This window comes from Salvia miltiorrhiza, chromosome 5 (assembly GCF_028751815.1).
Source record: "Salvia miltiorrhiza cultivar Shanhuang (shh) chromosome 5, IMPLAD_Smil_shh, whole genome shotgun sequence".
Taxonomy (NCBI): Eukaryota; Viridiplantae; Streptophyta; class Magnoliopsida; order Lamiales; family Lamiaceae; genus Salvia; species Salvia miltiorrhiza.
In genome coordinates, this window is record NC_080391.1 from 37923855 (window position 1) to 37944106 (window position 20252).

General features: G+C 39.1%; 2 protein-coding genes across 2 annotated transcripts; one reads left to right on the top strand and one right to left on the bottom strand.

Moving 5' to 3' along the window:
* Nucleotides 1-10839: 10839 nt before the first annotated feature.
* LOC131024321 (AUGMIN subunit 4) lies at nucleotides 10840-15109 on the top strand. Its single transcript, XM_057953825.1, has 13 exons — nucleotides 10840-11212; nucleotides 11302-11349; nucleotides 11446-11571; nucleotides 11946-12299; nucleotides 12489-12588; nucleotides 12769-12814; nucleotides 13001-13094; nucleotides 13226-13297; nucleotides 13420-13478; nucleotides 13600-13668; nucleotides 13744-13795; nucleotides 14724-14801; nucleotides 14890-15109. The coding sequence occupies exons 1-13, from the start codon at nucleotides 11084-11086 to the stop codon at nucleotides 14965-14967; spliced, it is 1305 nt and encodes a 434-aa protein (XP_057809808.1). The 5' UTR covers nucleotides 10840-11083; the 3' UTR covers nucleotides 14968-15109.
* Nucleotides 15110-16435: 1326 nt separating this feature from the next.
* On the bottom strand, nucleotides 16436-19383 carry LOC131024319 (calcium-dependent protein kinase 2). Its single transcript, XM_057953824.1, has 8 exons — nucleotides 18505-19383; nucleotides 17851-17994; nucleotides 17611-17763; nucleotides 17418-17533; nucleotides 17170-17337; nucleotides 16956-17083; nucleotides 16767-16866; nucleotides 16436-16666 (listed from the first exon to the last, which is right to left on the bottom strand). Exons 1-8 carry the CDS (start codon nucleotides 19148-19150, stop codon nucleotides 16595-16597), a joined length of 1527 nt encoding a protein of 508 aa, XP_057809807.1. The 5' UTR covers nucleotides 19151-19383; the 3' UTR covers nucleotides 16436-16594.
* Nucleotides 19384-20252: the final 869 nt, after the last annotated feature.

Here is a 20252-nt window from a genome sequence, read left to right on the forward strand (position 1 = left end):
AAAATGATGAGAAATGACGGAGAGAGAGAGAGACGTTTCGGTTTTAACAAGATTCTTATTCCATAAGATAAGTAGCATTAAATGCTCAAATAGTACCTTGTCTCCCCCTTAGCAGCAAGCCTAATCCGGCTAATTATCCACATGTGAGAAAGGGATTAAAATATTGATTGTGAGTGTAGAAGTGTGCGACGGTAATTCAAATCATTTGTGCTAATTTCGAAAATTATACTAACTCAAATAATATAAGTGCGCACGTATCATATAAATCACATAACGTCAAACAAATAACTCACAAAGTTATCACATTAAAAACAGATCATCACTCGTCATTTCTCTAATCGTCACTTTAGATTAATCCTCTCTATAGAAATTCTCAAATACTACCTCGACTCTATCTCTAGCACTTCGTCTCACTCAAATAACATCTTCATCTGAGTCTAACATCATTCTCAATTCTCTTAACATCTCTATTTCACTCATATTACCATCCATCGATATCTTTCTCTCGACCTTAGTAAACTAGTCCTTAACTCTCAAGGTTCTCAATAGTGTCGATGCTACTTCAAGGTAATATCATAAAGGGTTCTCTCCTTTTCTTCCTCGACTCTATGTCAAACTCAAAGTTCCTATTTTTCTTAATAGGATAGTCAATCTCTGATACTCGGTATCCGGTAATTCTATTCCCGGTAGTCGGAAGTAAAATAAAATCCCGACTCGTTCCTCAAATCTCATCACTCTAACTCCATCCTTGGTTCGTCTACTCATAACTCTATTTAATAGAAAACATATCTTATCTGGTCATGAGAGAAAATAATCTCGCATCTCAACATCGCAGTATTCTCAATCGCGTTAAAACTCTATCTCTCAACATAAGGAAAAGTATGGGGTGTTACATTGTTCCTTCTGACTGTGAGTGGGTTGGACTCTGATTTTCTTCTGGAAAGATGAGTCTGTCGTCGTGGTCAGAATCCAATGTCCCAATCTCAAGTCCGTTGACTCCTCGAAAGTATGTATGGACATAATCGCTGGAGGAGTCTTTCTTGATCCTGTTCATGATAAGAAAAAGAGAGAACACACAGGGAACAAGAAGGAAACACCGAACATGCAGTCTCAAGAAGAATCTTGAGAGAAATTTGATCAAAGAAAAATTACCCTCAGTAGGATCTAGTTCAGTTAGAACCTAATCAGAAACAGAGTGTTCTTGTAAACAACCTGCTCTAATACCAATTGTTAGGTCCGGAGGGTCTCGAATAGGTGTATGGGGAGGGGGGGAAATACACCCATGGGTTATTTTTCTCCTCTAAGACAGAGGGATCTCAAGATAGAGATCAAAACGAAACTTTACAAGAAAACTATGACACTTGTTAACAAAAAGGAGTTTTGACCAAACAGGGTTGACGACTGATACTAAAAACTCTTCAATAAGGAGTTATCAGTTAAGTTACTGGAACTTAACTGATGCATGTAAAGGCTTCAGTCGAGTTTGCTAAAACAGAGATGATATCACTCTTCCTGACTATCAGAGGATAGATCAGTCAGACTGACATCATACGCAGCGGAAATAACTTTGTTTCGTAATAGCCTCGGTTGAGCACGTTGTTAGTCTTAGGTTTCTCTTTGCAGTTATTCAGTATTCAGTTTATCAAACGAAAGAACACAAGTAAGAATGTAAAACTGAAAGCTGTAAATAACACAGATACTTTTACGTGGTTCGGAAAACACTTCCTACATCCACGGTCGGTTGATCAGACCAACAATCCACTCCGCAAGTGCTTAACTGGTGCACTGCAAACTGAACCGTGTGCTTGCCGGATGCACACAACCATACCACTGAAGATTCCACTCTTCAGTACCAACACTTCACTCGCATTGGATTTCTCACTCCTAGCACAACCCGCGCTAGGATCTCACGGAGTCAGAGTGCCTTCCTGAACTCCTTACCACTCAAACACTCGATTCTATCTCTCGAAAGGAGGTTTGAAAACTTGCCAACTATACTTCAAAGAACGAGTTCTTTGGAGCAAGTTTGACCTAGGTTTCTGGGTAAACAGAGGTTTGCCTAAGGTCTAAGAGAATGTGTGTAATCAGCAGTGACTGATTTTTGGCTTTGGAATTCTCTTCTTCGATTCAAGCTTTGGGGAGGTTAAGCTTTTGGCTGAGAAACTATTTTGGCAGAGTTTTAGCTTATGTCGTTGAATCGGTGAAGATTGAAGTGATCCTCGAGCGCTATTTATAGGAGAGGTCTTGAATAGATCCGTTGGCGGAGAACGTCTTCAAGATTTCTTCCGTTGAAGAGCATTTCGAATTTGGGCTGAGGCTATGTTGAAGAGCAGGAGATGTGACGTCTCTGATAAAGTAGCCACCAAATAGGAATGACCTCTGCAGATTGGGATGATCCTGAGATCTTTGCATTTAATGCGGCTGTACTATGTGAGTACGTGGCTTCCTTTTGAACGTTGGAAGTTCAGTCCGAGGAAGAATGTTTAACTGATACTTGACTTTAGTATCAGTCCGCTGAGTCCACGCGGCACGCATTAAGTAATCAGTTCCGAACTGATTCATCAACTGATACTTCAGTTGGTATCTTCAGTCTTCAGTCTTCAGTCTTCAGTCTTCAGAACCGCAAGCTAAACTAGAAACGAACTCTAACACTTGAGTTCAAACAGTTCTAGTCTATTACAATTAAGACCTATGGATTTTGGTATCATCAAAACAAGGATTAGGATATTCCACAAGGTTCCCAACACCCCCACACTTTAATGTATTTGTATGAGGACTTTCTGCCTTTCCACAACTCATAGGGAGTGACGTCCCTTCCCTTGAGTGGTATTTTATTGAGGATATAGTTGGCTGATAGAACAGCCTCCCCCCACATGTTCTGGGGTAACCCAGAACTAATCAACATGGCATTCATCATCTCCTTAAGAGTTCGATTCTTGCGTTCAGCGACAGCATTAGATTGAGGTGAATATGGAGCAGTTGTTTGATGTATTATACCACTAGCGTTGCATAATTCCTCAAACGGAGCAACATATTGTCCTCCTCTATCACTTCGAACCATCTTAATTTGACTACCAAGTTGATTCTCGGCTTCTGTTTTGAAGTTTTTGAAAGCTTCAATAGCCTCATCTTTACTCCTTAAAAGATAAAGATAGCAATACCTTGTACAGTCATCAATAAAAGTGATAAAGTACTTTTTACCACCTCGAGTTTGCACAAACTTTAGATCACATACGTCGGTGTGGATTAGTTCTAAAGGTTTAGTGCTCCTTTCAACAGAATGAAACGGAGACTTTGTCATTTTTGCTTCAACATAAACTTGACATTTGTTTTGAGTGTTAAATTCGTTTATTTTTAGTAAATCCATATTTACTAATCTTTTTATAGCATTTAGATTAACATGTCCTAATCTACAATGCCATAAATCACAACACTCAACCAAGTAAGAGGAAGTAGTAACATTTTCATTGATAGGTTTGCTAATTACACGCTTGACAGGCTGAACATTAAGCTTGAAAAGTCCATTGGTGAGAAAACCCCTACCAAGGTACTTTCCAAACATAGTTACAACAACTTTCTCGGATTCAAACACTAGTCTAAAGCCCTTATTAACTAGTATGGACCCCGAGATGAGATTCTTGCGGATGTCCGGGACATGCAGCACATCCTTCAAGGTTATCTCCGTGCCGAATGAAAGCTTGAGTACCACATCACCAATCCCGGCAACTTTCGACGACACTTGGTTACCCATGCTTAGCTTCCTCCCTTCAACAGCCTTGTAAGTAGAGAAGCGCCTCTTGTCGGAGCACACGTGCACAGTTGCGCCCGTGTCAATAAACCAAGCACCTTGGTTTTCAGCAAGGTTGACCTCCTCGGTGATAACCGCAGCCAAGCCATCCTTGTTCCATTCGTCGAAGTCCTTCTCGATGACGTTGGCATATTTCTTTGCCTTCTTCTTCTTGGGCTTGCGGCAGTCTTTCGCTAAGTGGCCCGGTTTGCCACAGTTGTAGCAATCCCCTTCGAATTTGCGAGCAGGAGCTTTGCCTTTGCCTTTGCCTTTGTCCTTGGGGTTGGGACGCCCACATTTGTTGGAGTTGGACGGGCCACCACGCTCCAACAAGTTAGCTTTGGCCTCAACTTGGCCCTTTCCCTTGCTATCGAGCCTCCTTTCCTCGCATTCGATGCGGAGCCTAACAATCAAGTCCTTGAACATCATCCCCTTTCGTTTGTGCTTGAGGTAAGTCTTGAAGTCCTTCCAACTTGGGGGCAACTTGTCAATCACCTCCACCACGGTGAATGAGTCGGAGACCACATGTCCCTCAACGAGTACATCGTGCAAGATAAGTTGGAATTCTTGCACTTGGTCGATGACGGGCCTTGAGTCCACCATCTTGTACTCCATGTACCTGATTACACAAGTATTCTTAGTGCTAGCATCATTTAGTTTGTACTTTTTATCTAGTGCCTCCCACAACACTTTGGAGGTCTTTACATCAACATATACTTTGTACAAACTATCCCCTAGAGCCACCTAGAAGAAAATTTTTACAAATAAAATCGTCATTATACCGAGCATCATAGGCTGCACGAACGGTGAAGCTCGTCTCGTTCTCCACCGGTGTAGGCGGCTCGTTGTCCGTCAAGTATCCCACATACCCCAATGTCGTGAGGTAGAAGAACATCTTTTGACGCCAACTCTTGTAGTCGGAGCCACAGAACTTCGGTGGCTTGTCGGCGGTTGCGTTCGCCCTTGGGGGTTCGTTGTCACCGACCCCGCCATGTGGCCATAGCTCATCATGTTGGTCTCGAAGGCCCCAACCATTTGTCCAAACATGGATCCCATGGAACTACTCGAAGTGGAACCAAACGTTGACCCAAACGAAGTTTGGCCAACCGTTCCTTGCATGGAACTTTCTCCTCCAAGAGTTGTTTGGTTAGCACCAAACATGAAAGCAAGTGGTGTTGGACCACCATTAAAGGTAGAGGTAGCAGCGGCAGTGGTGGCGGATGCCACGGTTGACGCGGCCGCGGCGGCAGAGGCAGCGGCAGCAGCGTTGGCAGCGGCGACGGCGTTGGCAGCCTCGGTGGAGTTCGTAGGACCGGTCGACATCTCCAGCAAAGGTATTTAGGTTACGAAATTCTTAAGTTCAATTACAGGTCGAAAACTCCCACTTTGCAAGTTATATCTTGTCTTGCGATTGTTAGATACAAGCTTGCGGGCGTAGTTACAATGAAACAGAAAGTAGGAGATGAGATTACAAAACAAAACTGTATTGAAATTATAATAGTAACGAAACCAGGAAAATAGCCGAGTCGAGGATGATCCTCTTTCCGCAAGACCAGATATGCCCCGGTAGTGCACTCGGTTTGGCGTGTCGTCCCCAAAGATGAAACGGCTTCGTCTCGTAGGTAGCAGCACTGCAGACCAACGAGCTCCGGCGAACTGGAATGAAGCGAGAACAGAACGTTAACAAGGGATGCAGAGTGCAGCAGAGTTTCAGTGATTGCTAGATTGCTTGTTGTGTGTGTTGGATGCATGGAGGCTGTCCTATTTATAGGCACAGACCACATCAATAGGGGGAGCCTGCATTGTTTAATTCCATTGATGGAATTCAAATGTTGTCAGGGGTTACAGAAGTAACAGCCGTAACAGCAGGGCTGTTTGAATCTGCCATGACTTCTCCAACAGCAGTTACGTTGGGGAAGCTTCCTGGGAGACCAAGGGTCCTTTCGTTGGTCCAAAAGGATAAGAACCGATGGGGGCTAAGGTAGGCCCGAAGGCCAGCCCAAAGACCAATTGCCAAGATCCAAGTCCAAGTCCAAGTCCACGGCCACGCGTCGGGCGTCGGGACCGGGACCAGGTGCCGGGGCCAGGGCCGGGCGGGCGGCGGTGGTGGCACGAGCGTGTGGGTTTTGCAACCCGTCACGTGTGCACACAGTTTTATTACATGCTCTGATGTAATAGCTTTTATACTGTAATAAATGTTATCCACAAATCAATGTGGGATAAGCATTAAATCTTCTTTAATGCTTATCTTTTCCCACAACTCCATGTTTCAAGTACCCAACTTAAATAAATATTTCTCACTCACCGAAAATCGGTTTTGAGTAAATAAATATACTACGATCATCTACTCGGAACGAAGATCGATCCTGTCCCATTTAATTCTGCTAAATTAAACAGTTTTCGGTATTCGAAAAATTATCAAACATTGGTTACTCACAACCAATTTCCAACATCTTTTGTTTCCTTGTTTAAGTTTCCTTGTTTTTACGTTGTTTCATTCATTAGATTAGGGTTTTGTTTTGCCTATATATATGACTGTTGTATGGGAACAAAGGAACATAACTTTTGATATATAAAATTGGTGAGTTTATTCTCTCTTGGAATCTCGAATTCCTCTTGATTTTGCTAAAGGCAAATTCAATTTATCGACGTAACGGTGAGTTCAACCAACCCTCGTCGGGTGTCATTCATCGTCCCCGAGTTGCTGCGTCAATCACACGTTGGGGTTTAGGGATTCGTTCGCCTAGATCATTTCGTGGGTTAGATTCAGAGGTTTTGGGATATTCCATCCTTTATCGTTTCTTTAATTTTGTTTATCAAGTCTTCCGTTAGAGTGTTTGTTTGAACTATCCGGCAAGGATCATATCAATCCGCCAAGGTGCCAGGCGAGAATCACATCATTTGGTATCTTTTGTCCGGGTAGACGTTTCTAGGGTTTCAGTCCTTATCTTTTTTTTTTCGTGTTTCCATATACCTTCCTGTGAGAAAGAAAACGACATTTAGGGTGTCACAATGTCAAAGAACGATGAACAGGGGTCGCATGTGGAGAATCCATCTGCCATGGATCCAAACACGAACTTCATAATGGAGGCTTTGCGATCAGAAATTGGAAAGCTTATGGATTCCAAATTCGAGAGACTGATGGAGCGGATGGACCAGAGAATGGACCGAATTAAGCACTCTCAACAGAGACCGGCTCAAAATGTTTGAAAGGGTCTTATGAAAGAAGAAAAATCTTACGAGGAAGACTTTGAGAATGCTCGTGGACACTTTTATGACACCAACAACAACAACAATCAATGCCAGAATCAGGGCCATTGGAAGCAGTCTCAACCAGTGTCTCGTGGTTCCTCGTCAATAGGGAATCCATGGAAAAAGGAGGTGCCGCCAAGTGATGCCAAGAAGCAGTGCTTTAAGTCTCGGACAGAGGGTGTGAGTTCAGTAAATCGGGGCACTCCGATAGATTTTGATGGTTGCAATCGAGATAAGAAGTGTTTTAAGTGTCAAGGATTCGGATCCAATGAGAGCGAGCAGTGGGAGAATCTCTTTCACACGAGATGTCTTGTCCAAGACAAGGTGTGCAGTGTGATCATTGATGGCGGAAGTTGCACGAATGTGGCAAGTAAGTACATGGTGGAGAAATTGGGGCTGACCGACGTGAAACACCCCACGCCGTATCGTTTGCAATGGCTGAATGAGACCGGCATCGTCGAGGTTACCAAGCAAGTGAAAGTGCCTTTTCGCATTGGAAAGTATGAAGATGAGGTTTTGTGCGATGTTATTCCCATGCAGGCGACCCACATTTTGTTGGGTATACTGTGGCGGTTTGATAGACGAGCTACTCATGAGGGATTCACCAACAAGTACTCCTTTGAGTATAAGCAAAAGAAGGTGGCACTTGCTCCCCTTAGCCCTATACAAGTTTATGAGGATCACGTGCAACTGCAAAAGGCGGCGAATAAGGTAAAGTCTATGGAGCAGCCGGTGGAGAAAAAGGAGATGAAGGTTGAAGTGGAAATTCATAGAGAGGTTGTTGCTATCAAAGATGTTGAAGTGGAAATTGATAGAGAGGTTGTTGCTATCAAAGATGAGGAGTCTAATCTTAAGTTGCTGGAATTTAAGGATTCACGTGAGGAAGTGCGTGCGGAATCTACTCATCTACTTTGGCAGCAAAGGTTGATGCAGCCCAGAGCAGAGCTCCGGATACCGCCCAGAGTAAAGCTCCGCATGTAGTGCAGAGCAGAGATCTGGTTTATGTTCCCATTGGTCCGGTGACGAGAGCTAGATCCAAGACGTTCAAGGCTAACTTAATGACTTTAGTGGAAGAAATCTGGAAGCAAGAGCTGAGAAAGCCGATTGGAGACAGGCTGACAGAGCAGAGTTCAAGTGTGGTAAACCTTGTAACTTACAGAGCAGACCTACAGAGCAGAGCAGACCTGCAGAGCAGAGCAGACCTGCAGAGCAGAGCTAAGCTTCAGAGCTGACTCTAGTCAGAACAGAGCTGAGCTGAGCTGAGCTTCAGAGTTGACTCTAGTTCAGAGCAGAGCTACGTTTTCAGAGCTGGAGTCTTCAGAACTGAAGTGTCCAGAGTTGGAGTTTTTAGAGCTGGCGTTTTCCGGAGATGGCTTTCTCGCTAGTGTTGTTTTAGCTTGCTGAGCAAGTTTCGTTGTTTCCTTTGTTTCATGCTGTTTCCTTCTTTATATTAGGGTTTAATGTTGCCTATATATGTCTGTTTATTGTTGGACATAAGTTTAACTATTATTGATATATGAAATTGTGAGTTAATCTCTCTTGAGTTCTTCGAATTCCTCTTGATTGTGCCAAGACGAATTCATCTTATCGGCGTATCGGCGAGTTCATCATCCCTCATCGTGTGTCATTCAGCGTCCCCGAGTTGCTGCATCAATCATACGTTGGGGTTTAGGGATCCGTTCTCTAAATAACTTCGTAGATTAGGTCAGGGGTTTTGGGATAAATTCCATTCTTTATTTTGTTCAGTTCTCGTTTTCTGTTCTTCCGCGCGTGTTCATTGTTCAGTCCGGCGAAGTTCTTGTGATTACCGGCGGAGATCACATCACCTTATATTGCACCCACAATACCTTTTCAGCTTTCTTAGTCTCTGTGCCCACCCTCAAATGGGGCTTTAATTGATGGACGGAGGGAGTATAATATTATAATATAAAAATTCTTGTGAATCACAAGGAATGATATACTAGTAAAACTTATAATTCAATAATATTCATTTATTTTGCAAGAATCTATATATATAAAAAGCACATCCACTTACATAGTATAGTAAGTTATGCTTTTCTGTCATAACCACCTTACTACTTTTAGAAATATTTTTAATTTTTTTTGTTTGTTCTTAATTTCGTCTACTTCAGATTATATAAATATTTTTTTTGTTGTAATTTTCATATTGCCCCAATTAAAATACTCCATTTGTTCCCTAAATAACTTCCTATCCATTTTGGGATACTACCCCACCACTAATATTACTCTATTTATATTCCAAAAAAAAAAAAACTCCATTTATTCTTATTTTTCACATTTTAATCACTTTCAATACTAATTACCCCCCCGTCCGCCAAAATTATGTAAAATTGCTTGGGCACGGGATTTAATAAAATTGGTGATGATTTTGATGTAGTGGAGAAAGGGTCCCACCACTTTATGAGATGTGTGGTTGAGATTGAGTTTTGAGTGGGTTTTTTGTAAATAAAGAGTGTTAGTAAGGATAAAATATTAAAGAAGATGGTGGGACCATTGCCATAAAAGGAAAGTGACATAATCTTGGCGGACGCCAAATATAGTAATTTTTACATAATCTTGGCGGACGGAGGGAGTATAACACTTTTTAAACTACTTTCAATACACTGAACAACTTTATCATTAAATCTATGCCCCTCCCTCCTAGCTAGGAAGCTATTTGGAGGACGAAGAGAGTATTAGTTAATTTTTTATCTTTTGAATATTTTATACTCGTTAGTCACACAGATAAAATATCAATAAATTGTTCAATAAATATTTATAATATTATTAAAAAATTTATATTGATAAGATTTATGATTAAAATAGACTTTAAGATATTTATTTATTTTTTCTTGAATATTTAATTAATTATGTAAAAATTTTCAAATTTAAAATTAATCAACCATTTGTGATTGTATATCGATCATAATCCGAACAAATAAATTATGACATAATCATAAGTAATTTTTAGTCTCTTAAAATATTTTATACATAATAGTTATATTACATATATATTTTTTTTGAATGAAATATGTAATAATATATTTTTGTAAACATGTTCAATAAATGTAAATAAAATATGTAGTAAGTGTAGGTTAAAGATGTAACAAATGATGATGATAATGATAGTTATACATCTATATAAATCTCTTTGGTTATATATTGTTTTAAATCATCTGAAGTTCCAATAAGAGACATCATTCCAAACACTTATCAGTCTCTAACAACATTCACGATAAATTTTATTTGAAAGAATGAGCAATAATTATTCCTACTCAAATTGTACACCATAAAATTTTAACATTCATATATTTAAATTTTAAATATAAAAAATACTCTAAAATACTTCCTCCGTCCCTAAAAATTGTGACCCAATGGAGGTGACACGAGTTTTAAGAAAAAATATAGTAGTTGTGTTTGAGTGAAAATTAGATCCCACACCTTTGTGCAAATAGTGAGAGAAAAAGTTTGTAGGGTCATTTCTAAATAAGGAAATATCACAATTTTCATAGACATCACGATATGGTAATAAGGTCACAATTTTCAGGGACGGAGGAAGTAATATTTATTGTTAAAAAAAATGTCACTCATGCATCACACAGGATCAAAAAAATTACAATCATTTCAATTAAACATTTGAAAAATACTAGTAAAAATTATAATTCAATAATATTAATTTATTTTGTTGAATAAGTGATTAAAGTATGGTATTAAGCACAATCCCATTCCCTTATTCTGGGAAATTCTTTTACCAAAACCAAATAATTGGATATTGGACATATTTTGAGAAAAATAAGTAGGATTATCTCGATGAAACATTTGAAAACTTCATGGGGTAACATAAGAAGCTCGAAAGCAAGTTTAAACTGCCGCTTTCTCAAAACGATGTCGTTAGGCGGCCATCTTAATTTATTTTTTTGAATGAAGGTCATCTTAATTCTTAATCCCCCATTTGAAATTGGAGGCCGGCGAGATATAAAGAAAGCGGTGAACTTGTTGGATGATGAGTAAATTGAACTCAAAGTGAAGTTGCGAGCTTAATCAATGGCGAAAATATTCGCTGCGCAAAATCTTCCGTCTGACGTCACCCAAGTTATGGATCAGCTGGAGCGCCATTGTTTGGCCCCCGACGGTTCTCTCATTTCCAAATCCACATACTACGATCTCCAACTCGTACTATCCATTTTTTCCCGCTTCAAATGTCTCTTTCTCTCTCGTGATCAATTTAATTTGTGTAATTTCTGACTGATTTGGCAATGCAGGCAAGAGAAGAGATGTGTAAGGAGAGGCAGCGCTATTTGGAAGCCATGGTACTATTTATGCGATTCAATTGTCCTCTAATTTCAATTGCGGATTTGGAGGGTTTCTTTGTTTAATTAGGATCAGTTTCCGATGCAATTTTGCAGGCGATTTACATAGAGGCAATTGCGATGGTGGAGGAGTACCAGCAAGCGGTTTCGGTGGCTAATTTAGGCGGCATTCACGATGTTCAGGGCCTCTATCCGCAGCTGGGCTTAAAGAGCTTGCCTCAGGTTCCAAACTTTTAGCTAACGTTAAATTGCAAGTAATATTTAGGTTTGGTAGACCTCTGAAAGAGAAAATAGGTTATTTGCTGCAAATATGTGCACAAAAATATGTCAAACCTAACACCTAGTCTTATGTTAATCTGTCTAGTATGGAGAATTGTTCAGTTAGGGTCTGAACTTAAGTATTAACATAGAGCATTATAGATTCAGATGTTGTGTTTATGTGTCTATTTCTGTTTAGTTTAGTCCAATGTATTGCTGAGTTGAGGTAGAATGATATAGACAAATTGGATGCACAGATCCAAGAAATGAAGTGGCTTTGGATATTATAATTAATTTCTGAGCTGTCAAGGAGATGGCTGAAAAAGGGTTATTTACAGGTTTATGAGATCCTTGAGCATCGGATGGTTGTTGCTGAAGCTGCTCAAAAATTGAGGCTTCCTCTCATCTCCAAAGATGGTGAGATTCTTGAGGAAGAGATTGAAAAATGGAGTATAGTATCGAGGAGCTCACTTGATAGTACAAGTACCAGTGTCACAATCAGCTCAAGTACAAATTCAACTAATTATACGAATTTATCTACCGTTGGAGCGGGGACTTCCGCAAACAGTCCCTTTTCACTCGGAGCAACTGACACATCTGAACCTGAGGTTGGTGGTGTCCCTAATAGGTTCCTTGGGATAACTCCAGCCTATTTATGGCAAACCCAACTTCAGCAGGCACTGCTATCAATGGTATGTGGCCATGCACAATGACGACCAAGCATCTGTGTACATGCAATTTGTGACAGCCTGAAAGTTATTATTCACTTGACTTCATTTCAAGAATTGCAAAACTTTACATATTCTGAACTTTTCTTATTGTTTAGCATTATCATTTATTGTTTAAAAATTAAAAGTGGTTCTACTTTATTGCAAATGTAGGACATTACAGAATACCAGGTGTTGCTTGCCCGTGAGATTGCCAGCAGGTTAGATGCTAAGTGTGACAAGTTAGCTGATGCCATTGTGATAGATGATATTGGTTAGTCTACATTTTCACTCCATTCTCTACATTGTAAATGTGTTTTAGTCAGTACCATTCATGCTCTTGATATTGGTTTCCATCAGAACTGTTTAATGTTTTTGTTCATATTCAATTTTTCGTTTATATTGTAAGGATCTATCTTGTAATTGGACTATCATTTTGACATTGGTTCCCTAGATTCACGAACTGGTCACCAGAGCATGACTTCTCGACTTCCAGAAAGGTCTCTCTCCTCTCTCTCTCTCACACACACACACACACACATGTCCTGCAAGTATCTGCAACATACCATGCATGCCGTTCTTTCTAGATTCTAGCAATCAAAGATCAATACTTATTTAACCTTTTTTACATATTTTTTCAATCCTCTGGTTAATCCTGCTTTACTGTCTAAATTCACATATCATAGGGTGAAGTTGATCATTGAAGAGATAGAAAGAGAAGAATTAGCATGGAGGGAGGATCTTTATTCTTCTGACAGAAAATTCGCAGAATACTACAATGTAAGCAGGGCTGTTGTACTTTCTTGATGATATCCCTAAATGCCAAAAAACTTCTCTTACCTGACTATATATTATCATTAATGTTGGTGTCGTGTTTTGCATGGCACTTTCAAATACATTTTCAATCGAAGGTTTTGGAGCAGATTCTTGGGGTGCTTATGAAACTCGTAAAAGATGTAAAACTCCGGCATCAACATAAATATGTAAGTTTCTGTGTCACAGTTGTCTCAAAATATACCTTGGCCTTTCTTTTGGGCTATTCATATAACTTTCTGAGAGACTCCTGGAACAGGAAGCAATATGCTAATTGTTCTGCCTTTTATAGGACGAACTACAAAAGACTTGGCTATGCAAGAGATGTGAGACAATGAGTGCTAAATTAAGGTCTGTCTTTCCTGCTGCTGACATATTTCTTGGAATTGGATTTCAACATATTGAAGTTGTTTATGAAACGGCTCATTTAAGGATTGTTTTGCTAACAAATTGTTTTGATTTGTTATTGAAGAGTTCTAGAGCATATTCTCTTGCTTGAAACTTATACTAGGGAAACCATACCTGCACTCCACAAAATTAGGTGATCCAATATATATATAAATACTATTTGGTTTACTATTCAGCTAGCTGTGCTTACTTACTTTGCTTTCACCAGGAAATATTTGGTTGAATCAACAGAAGAAGCTTCACTTGCATACAATAAAGCGGTGAGCTTCCTTATTCTTGTAGTGTGTTTTTGAGTTCTGCTCAAATTAAGTTCTTGTGTGCATTGCACATAGAATTCATGTGCTGGTTATTTTAATGGTCCTTTAAGTATGAAATAGCTAAGCAAGTTATAGTGCATTGTTATTGCTGACCTGCTATGCACATCACTCTTCCAAGCTAAAGTATTGATTTTTGGAGTTATCAAGTTGCAAACTTATAATCTAAATTCTAGATATTACTTGGGGGTACAGTGAATTAGTTTTCCTTTGACTGAAATGAATTAGTACATATTGTAGTCTCTAGTGTTACATATATACTACTCCCTCCGTCCCCGAAATAACTTCCTAGTAGGGGACGGCACAGGTTTTAAGGAAAAATTGTTAAATGTATTGGTAGTGGAGAAAAAGTGTTATAATTAGTATTGAAAGTGATGAAAATGTGTTATAATTAGTATTGGGAATGGTGAAAGGTTGAAAAGTAAGAATAAATAAAGTATTGTTAATAGTGCGGTAATGTCCCAAAATGGATAGGAAGTTATTTGGGGGACGTCCCAAAAAGGAAGTATAGCAAGTTATTTGGGGGACGGAAGGAGTATAAAATTAAATCTTTGTGAAGTTCTACAAGTTTAAAAGAAATACTTTGCTTTTCTATTGTAATGTGAGAATGCCACTGCCGAGTTGAAGTGCTGCGCCATTCCCCTTGCTTCGACTATTCTATTAATTGTGAAATTTGATATCTCTACATGCAGGCATTGTGCTCAAAATTAAGTGTATGTTTGTGTATGTTTATCTCCACACACGTGTGAATCTGATTAGTAATTGTAGAGTTCACTTATTATTATGTGAGGATATAGAAGTAGAGAGATCATTGCAAGCAATCAGAAGTAGGAAAACTGAATAAGATCAATTTGTTTTTCAATTTCTTTACCAGGTCACGCGACTTCGTGAGTATCAAGGTGTTGATCCTCACTTTGATACCATTGCCAGGCAATACCATGACATAGTGAAGGTAAAATCTGGAGTAAATTCAATTCTTACTTAGATGCTAGACTGCACTGCAGAATCCCTTTAATTTTCAAGGAAAATTCCCTTTGCAGAAATTGGAAAATATGCAATGGACCATTCACCAGGTGGAAATGGACTTGAAACGGTTGCCTGATCACCCCAGCACCTAACTATTTCTACTTTCTTCTCGATTGTGTGTAGTGTATGTACTTGACCTATTTGCTGTAAGAGTGACATTCACCTCTGTAAATAATGATACTACAATGTTTGGGTTTTTTAATTTTTGTGATGGTTTTTACTCTTTTGTGGCAACCTTGTGAGGCAATGAATCAGTAATGGCATGTTTGGACTTAGAACTAGAATTTGATTGTTCAATTACTGTAAGCTGAAGCAACTGATTTTTTTTAAGTATTAAGCTTCGTTAAAATCTTGTGGGTAAAACAGTCAACATGGATAAAACTTGTCAACGGAAAAAGAGTATCATAAAGAGCCTCATAATCCCTTGGATAGGACATAAAAATCATAAGATCCCAAGAACAAAAGGGTAGACATCGAAAGAGTGCCAGCCCAGCTACAATGAAAGACCATCCCGAACACCTACAGTAGGTAATGCATTTCACGCTGACAAGAATGGATACTAAGAACTGGTAAACAGTAGTTTTATTCCTTTTATTTTAACATACAATGTGACAAATTAGAATAACTGAAAGTTTCCTGTATTTGAAGTAGAATGTTTAGTTCATATGCAAAATCAAAATTTGTTGAAAGTTGGTGTATTTAGGTGCAATTATATCTTTTACATAAATACTCAAATGTTTTAAGGAACATACTCCTTCCGTCCCGCCCAAGATGCTACATATTCCTTTTCGGGTCGTACCAACGAAGATGTTACATTTCTATATTTGGCAAAAATAAAGAATTTTAAACACTTAATTAACACTAATTAAGTATTTCTTTATTACCTTCTCTCTCCTACTTTATCACTTTATTACATTCTTTTTCTTACTTTATCACTTTATTACTTTCTTTCTCTTACTTTATCACTTTATTACCTTCTTTTTTATTACACACTTTAAACATTAATCTACAACTCCTTAAATCCCGTGTCGAAAAGCAAATGTAGCGTCTTGGCCGGGACTGGAGGGAGTATTTAATTGTAGGACTTACCACTTACCTATAAAAAGTGGAGATGAGTCCTACATTCAATTCTAAATCTCCAAGATAATAAATACTCTCTCCATCCTATGCTCATCATATATACCTGTATTTCATTTTGGGTTGTCCCACTATAAATGACACGTTTCCATCAATGTTTATGGAAAATTTTAACCCTTAAAATTTTCAACCCAATTACATGTTTCCCCTTATACTGGGACGGATGAAGTAATATTTAGGAAACTCCGGCCATTAAGGTTGATTGAAGTTTTGATAATATGGATTCGGCGGTGACAATTAATTCATCCTACAATTTTAAATCACTGTTGGACAAGTTTCCTATCCTAAGTGCTTGTGATCCACTCTGAGAGGCGAATTGAAGGAGTATGCGCACATCCGCATACAGCAGAGGAATGGGAAGAAGAGGCTTACGACGTGCAGGGCCTCCTGTCAGAATTCAGCTACGACTAAGAAAGTTGCATATGATGTTTGTTGCATATATACTCTTATTTGTGTATAAGTGGAAGACAAAAAAATAGTATATTCTGAAACAGGATTAATAAGGATTTGTATAATGTAGGAGGTATGATACATTTGGCATAAGTTGCAGCAGATGATAGAGGGAGGGATTATCATCAACTACTAGAGCTTGGCTTGATTCTGGTTTCCACTTCTCATCATAGTACAGAACTCTTCATAATTAATTCTTCCATCCTGCAAAAAGGCCCGTTCAAACGCTTAAATTGCCTGCTTATCTTTAATTTATAATTAATAATCAACAGAGAAAATTAAGCAACATTAATTATGATCTGACATTATCTGAGTCCACTTCAGCAATTATCTCCTTTATTGTTGCTGGATCTCCCATCCCGTGTTCTTGCATACCTGTTTCCAGTTCATCTCTTGTGATGAACCTATATCAACACCAAAAACAACCATCATCATGCAAATTCAAATTTAAAAATAAAAATAAAAATAAAAATAGAAAGAGGTGCATGCTTACCCACTATTATCTTTGTCAAAGTATTGGAATGCTTTATAAAGATTTTCCTCTCTTTCCAATCTGTGTCTGTGCATTGTGGCTGTTATGAACTCAATGTAGTCTATCGTCCCATTTCCATCCACATCAGCCTGCATAAATGTTGTGGAAGCTTCTTAAGCCTAAGCTTTATATTAAAAAAAAAAAAAAAGGTGATTTAATTTAATGGGAGTCTCACGGCATCCATGAGCTGCCTAACTTCAGTCTCGGTGAGTTTAGAGCCGAGTCTAGCTAAACCGGCTTTAAGTTCTTCATAAGTGATGGTGCCGCTTTTGTCAGTGTCCATATTTGTGAACATTGCTTTCAGCCCATGTATTTCCTCTGCAGATAGATTCTCTGCTATTACCTGCACATCAATTTCCCATTTATTATTACTATTCATATATAAAAATAAAAATACTCAATGATACGTGTAGATATATATACCTTGAGTGCTAGCTTTTTAAGTTTGTTCATTGCTCTGAATTGCTTCATCCTAGAGAGAACCGCGCTGTCTATTGGTTTATCAGATGCTTCCCCGCCTTCTTTAATCCATGGATGCTCTGAAAAAAGAAATATTAATTAATAGTAAGATATCAATTGGAATGTGATAATTAATTAAGGTAAGAAGTTAGAATACCAAGAACTTGGGCAGCAGTAATTCGCTTCTTTGGGTCGTGCGTGAGCATTCTACGGACAAGATCCTTGGCACTCTGTGATATTGATGGCCATGGTTTTGTTTCGAAATCCACATTTCCTCTCAAGACGGCATCAAATATGGCGCGCTCACTGTCTGCAAATTAACCACATACTCATATATATTGATCATATACTTTTATTATATATAGGTGTGAGTGTGGTAGATAGATGAATTAATTACCGCCCCAGAAGGGAGGTACACCGCTGAGTAATATGTAAAGCATGACTCCGGCACTCCAGATATCAACTTCCTTTCCATATTTGCGACGCAGCACTTCTGGAGCCACATAATAAGCGCTGCCCACTACATCCTTGTATGTCTTTCCTGCACCCCAAACTATGACTATTACTCTCTCCATTCACCAAAAATATGCCTAGCTAAATGGCATCAGCACAAATTTTAAGAATCGTTGAGTGTTTGTTGAATGGATTGTGAGTGGAATATGAGTCTCACATCATTTGCGAGTGAAAAAGTTAAAAATAATTATGGGGTATATTGCAAAAAAATCAATTATGCATATTTTTGGTGTACAGACTGAAATGGCAAAATAGGCATATTTTTCGTGGACGAATAGAAGAGTATTATTATATGCTACTCCCTTTGTCCCAATAATAATATCCCAATTTTTTTTTTTGGCTTCCCATTTGTAATGTCTCAACCCAACAAAGAAAAATAATTTACTTTATCTACTATCTCTATATCTCTCTCCTCATTTACTTTATCTCTCTTTTACTTTTTCACTACTCTCTCTATTTCTATGCTCATTTACTTTATCTATGTTTTCTTAATTTCCGTGTCCCTATTTTTTTGAGTCGGAGAGAGTAATATATATACCTTCTTCAATGAATACGGAGAGGCCGAAATCGGTGGCTTTCAAGAGAGCATTGTCGCCCTTATCCGAGAGCAAGAAGTTCTCGGGCTTGAGATCGCGATGCATGACGCCCATAAAATGGCAAATCTGAACAACGCCGACGATGCTCCGGCAGATCGCGGCGGCGGCACTCTCGGTGTAGTGACCGTTGGCGATGATCCGGTCGAAGAGCTCCCCGCCGGCGCAGAGCTCCATGACGAGATGCACGGAGTGCTTATCCTCGTAGGCGCCCTTGAACTCCACGATGTTGGGCTGGCCGCTGAGATGCTGCATGATCTGAATCTCCCTCCTCATGTCCTCTTTGTCGCTCCTCGTCACCAGCTTCTTCTTCGATATCGACTTGCACGCCAACTGCTGCCCCGTCGCTATCTCCGTGCACAGATACGTCACGCCGAACTGCCCTCGCCCCAGCTCCTTCCCCAGCCTATATTGCACCGTCACGTCCTCGTACGCCTTCCCTAGGATCGTCTTCGCCGGCGCCGGCGGGGGCGGCGGCGCGGCCACTAGCTGCGCCGCGTACCCCGGCGACATCGTGTACTGTATGGGAGTTTGGTGGTGATGGTTGCCGTTGGGCTTTGCATGCTTCTCCTTGCTCACGCACAGCCCCATTGGAACAAAATGGAGATGTGCAGAGAAATGGATGGATATATTTATTTTATTCTTTTCAAGCAAGGGAAGGGAAGGGAAAGGGAGCTGTAAATTTCACGATCGAATTTGTCAACGTGAGGCCTATTCAGTTCAGCCTCGAATATGTTGACAAATAAATTGAAAAAGTCCAAACTTGGCACGATTAAAATATAGTGGGAGAGTTCGTATATGATAATGCATGAGTTGAATTAATCTAGACACTCTGACTGCCAACTAACGAGGAAGTATTATACTATATGAGAGAGAATGATCGGAAAGAGGAAGGAAGCCTGTTGTTTGATTTTTCTTTTGAATTATTCACATCTACGATGTAATTACAACGCGTTACATTTATTTAATTAATTCGATACTCATTCTTCACTTTTCTGGATATATAATCAAATATTATGTGTCCATGATGATTCTTGTCATCACTTAAACGCGAATTTCTTCTTTACTTTATAGCCCCGGCCAACTTTTCATAACTGTACTTGTTTTTCCTTTTCCATTTCCATGAATTTACTAAGCATTGGGTTTGGGTCGGAATGAGATGTTATGGTTCGTATTTTGTTTTAAAATAGGGGAGAGAGAATTTTGTATGACGTGGGTTTTGAGAGCAACAAGGAATCAAAAGGGCGTGGCTTCGAAGTCCCCATCTTCTGTCCATAATTTTATATCCCATTGTTTTTTTTAGAATTACCATAGGTCTATATAATTAAATAAGCCATTTGCACATTGGCAGAACCTTTACATCACATAAAGGTAAAAATATAATTACATATAGACGAGATCATTACTTATATAGAGGTGGAAAAACTATCACATAAAAATAAGAAAATTACACCACACCCAAACAAGATTGAATCCAAGACCTCTCACAAAGTAAAGTCTTTAGGTGGCTCAACTTTGTCACTTGAGTTAGACCTCATTGACATTTTATATCCTATTATTAAAAATAAGCGATTTGCACATTGACATTTTATATCCTATTATTAAAAATAAGATCTTAATACTAATAAGTATTCAGATATATATGTTAATTCGTATATCACTTTGACTTACTATGGGTGAAAGTTATATACTA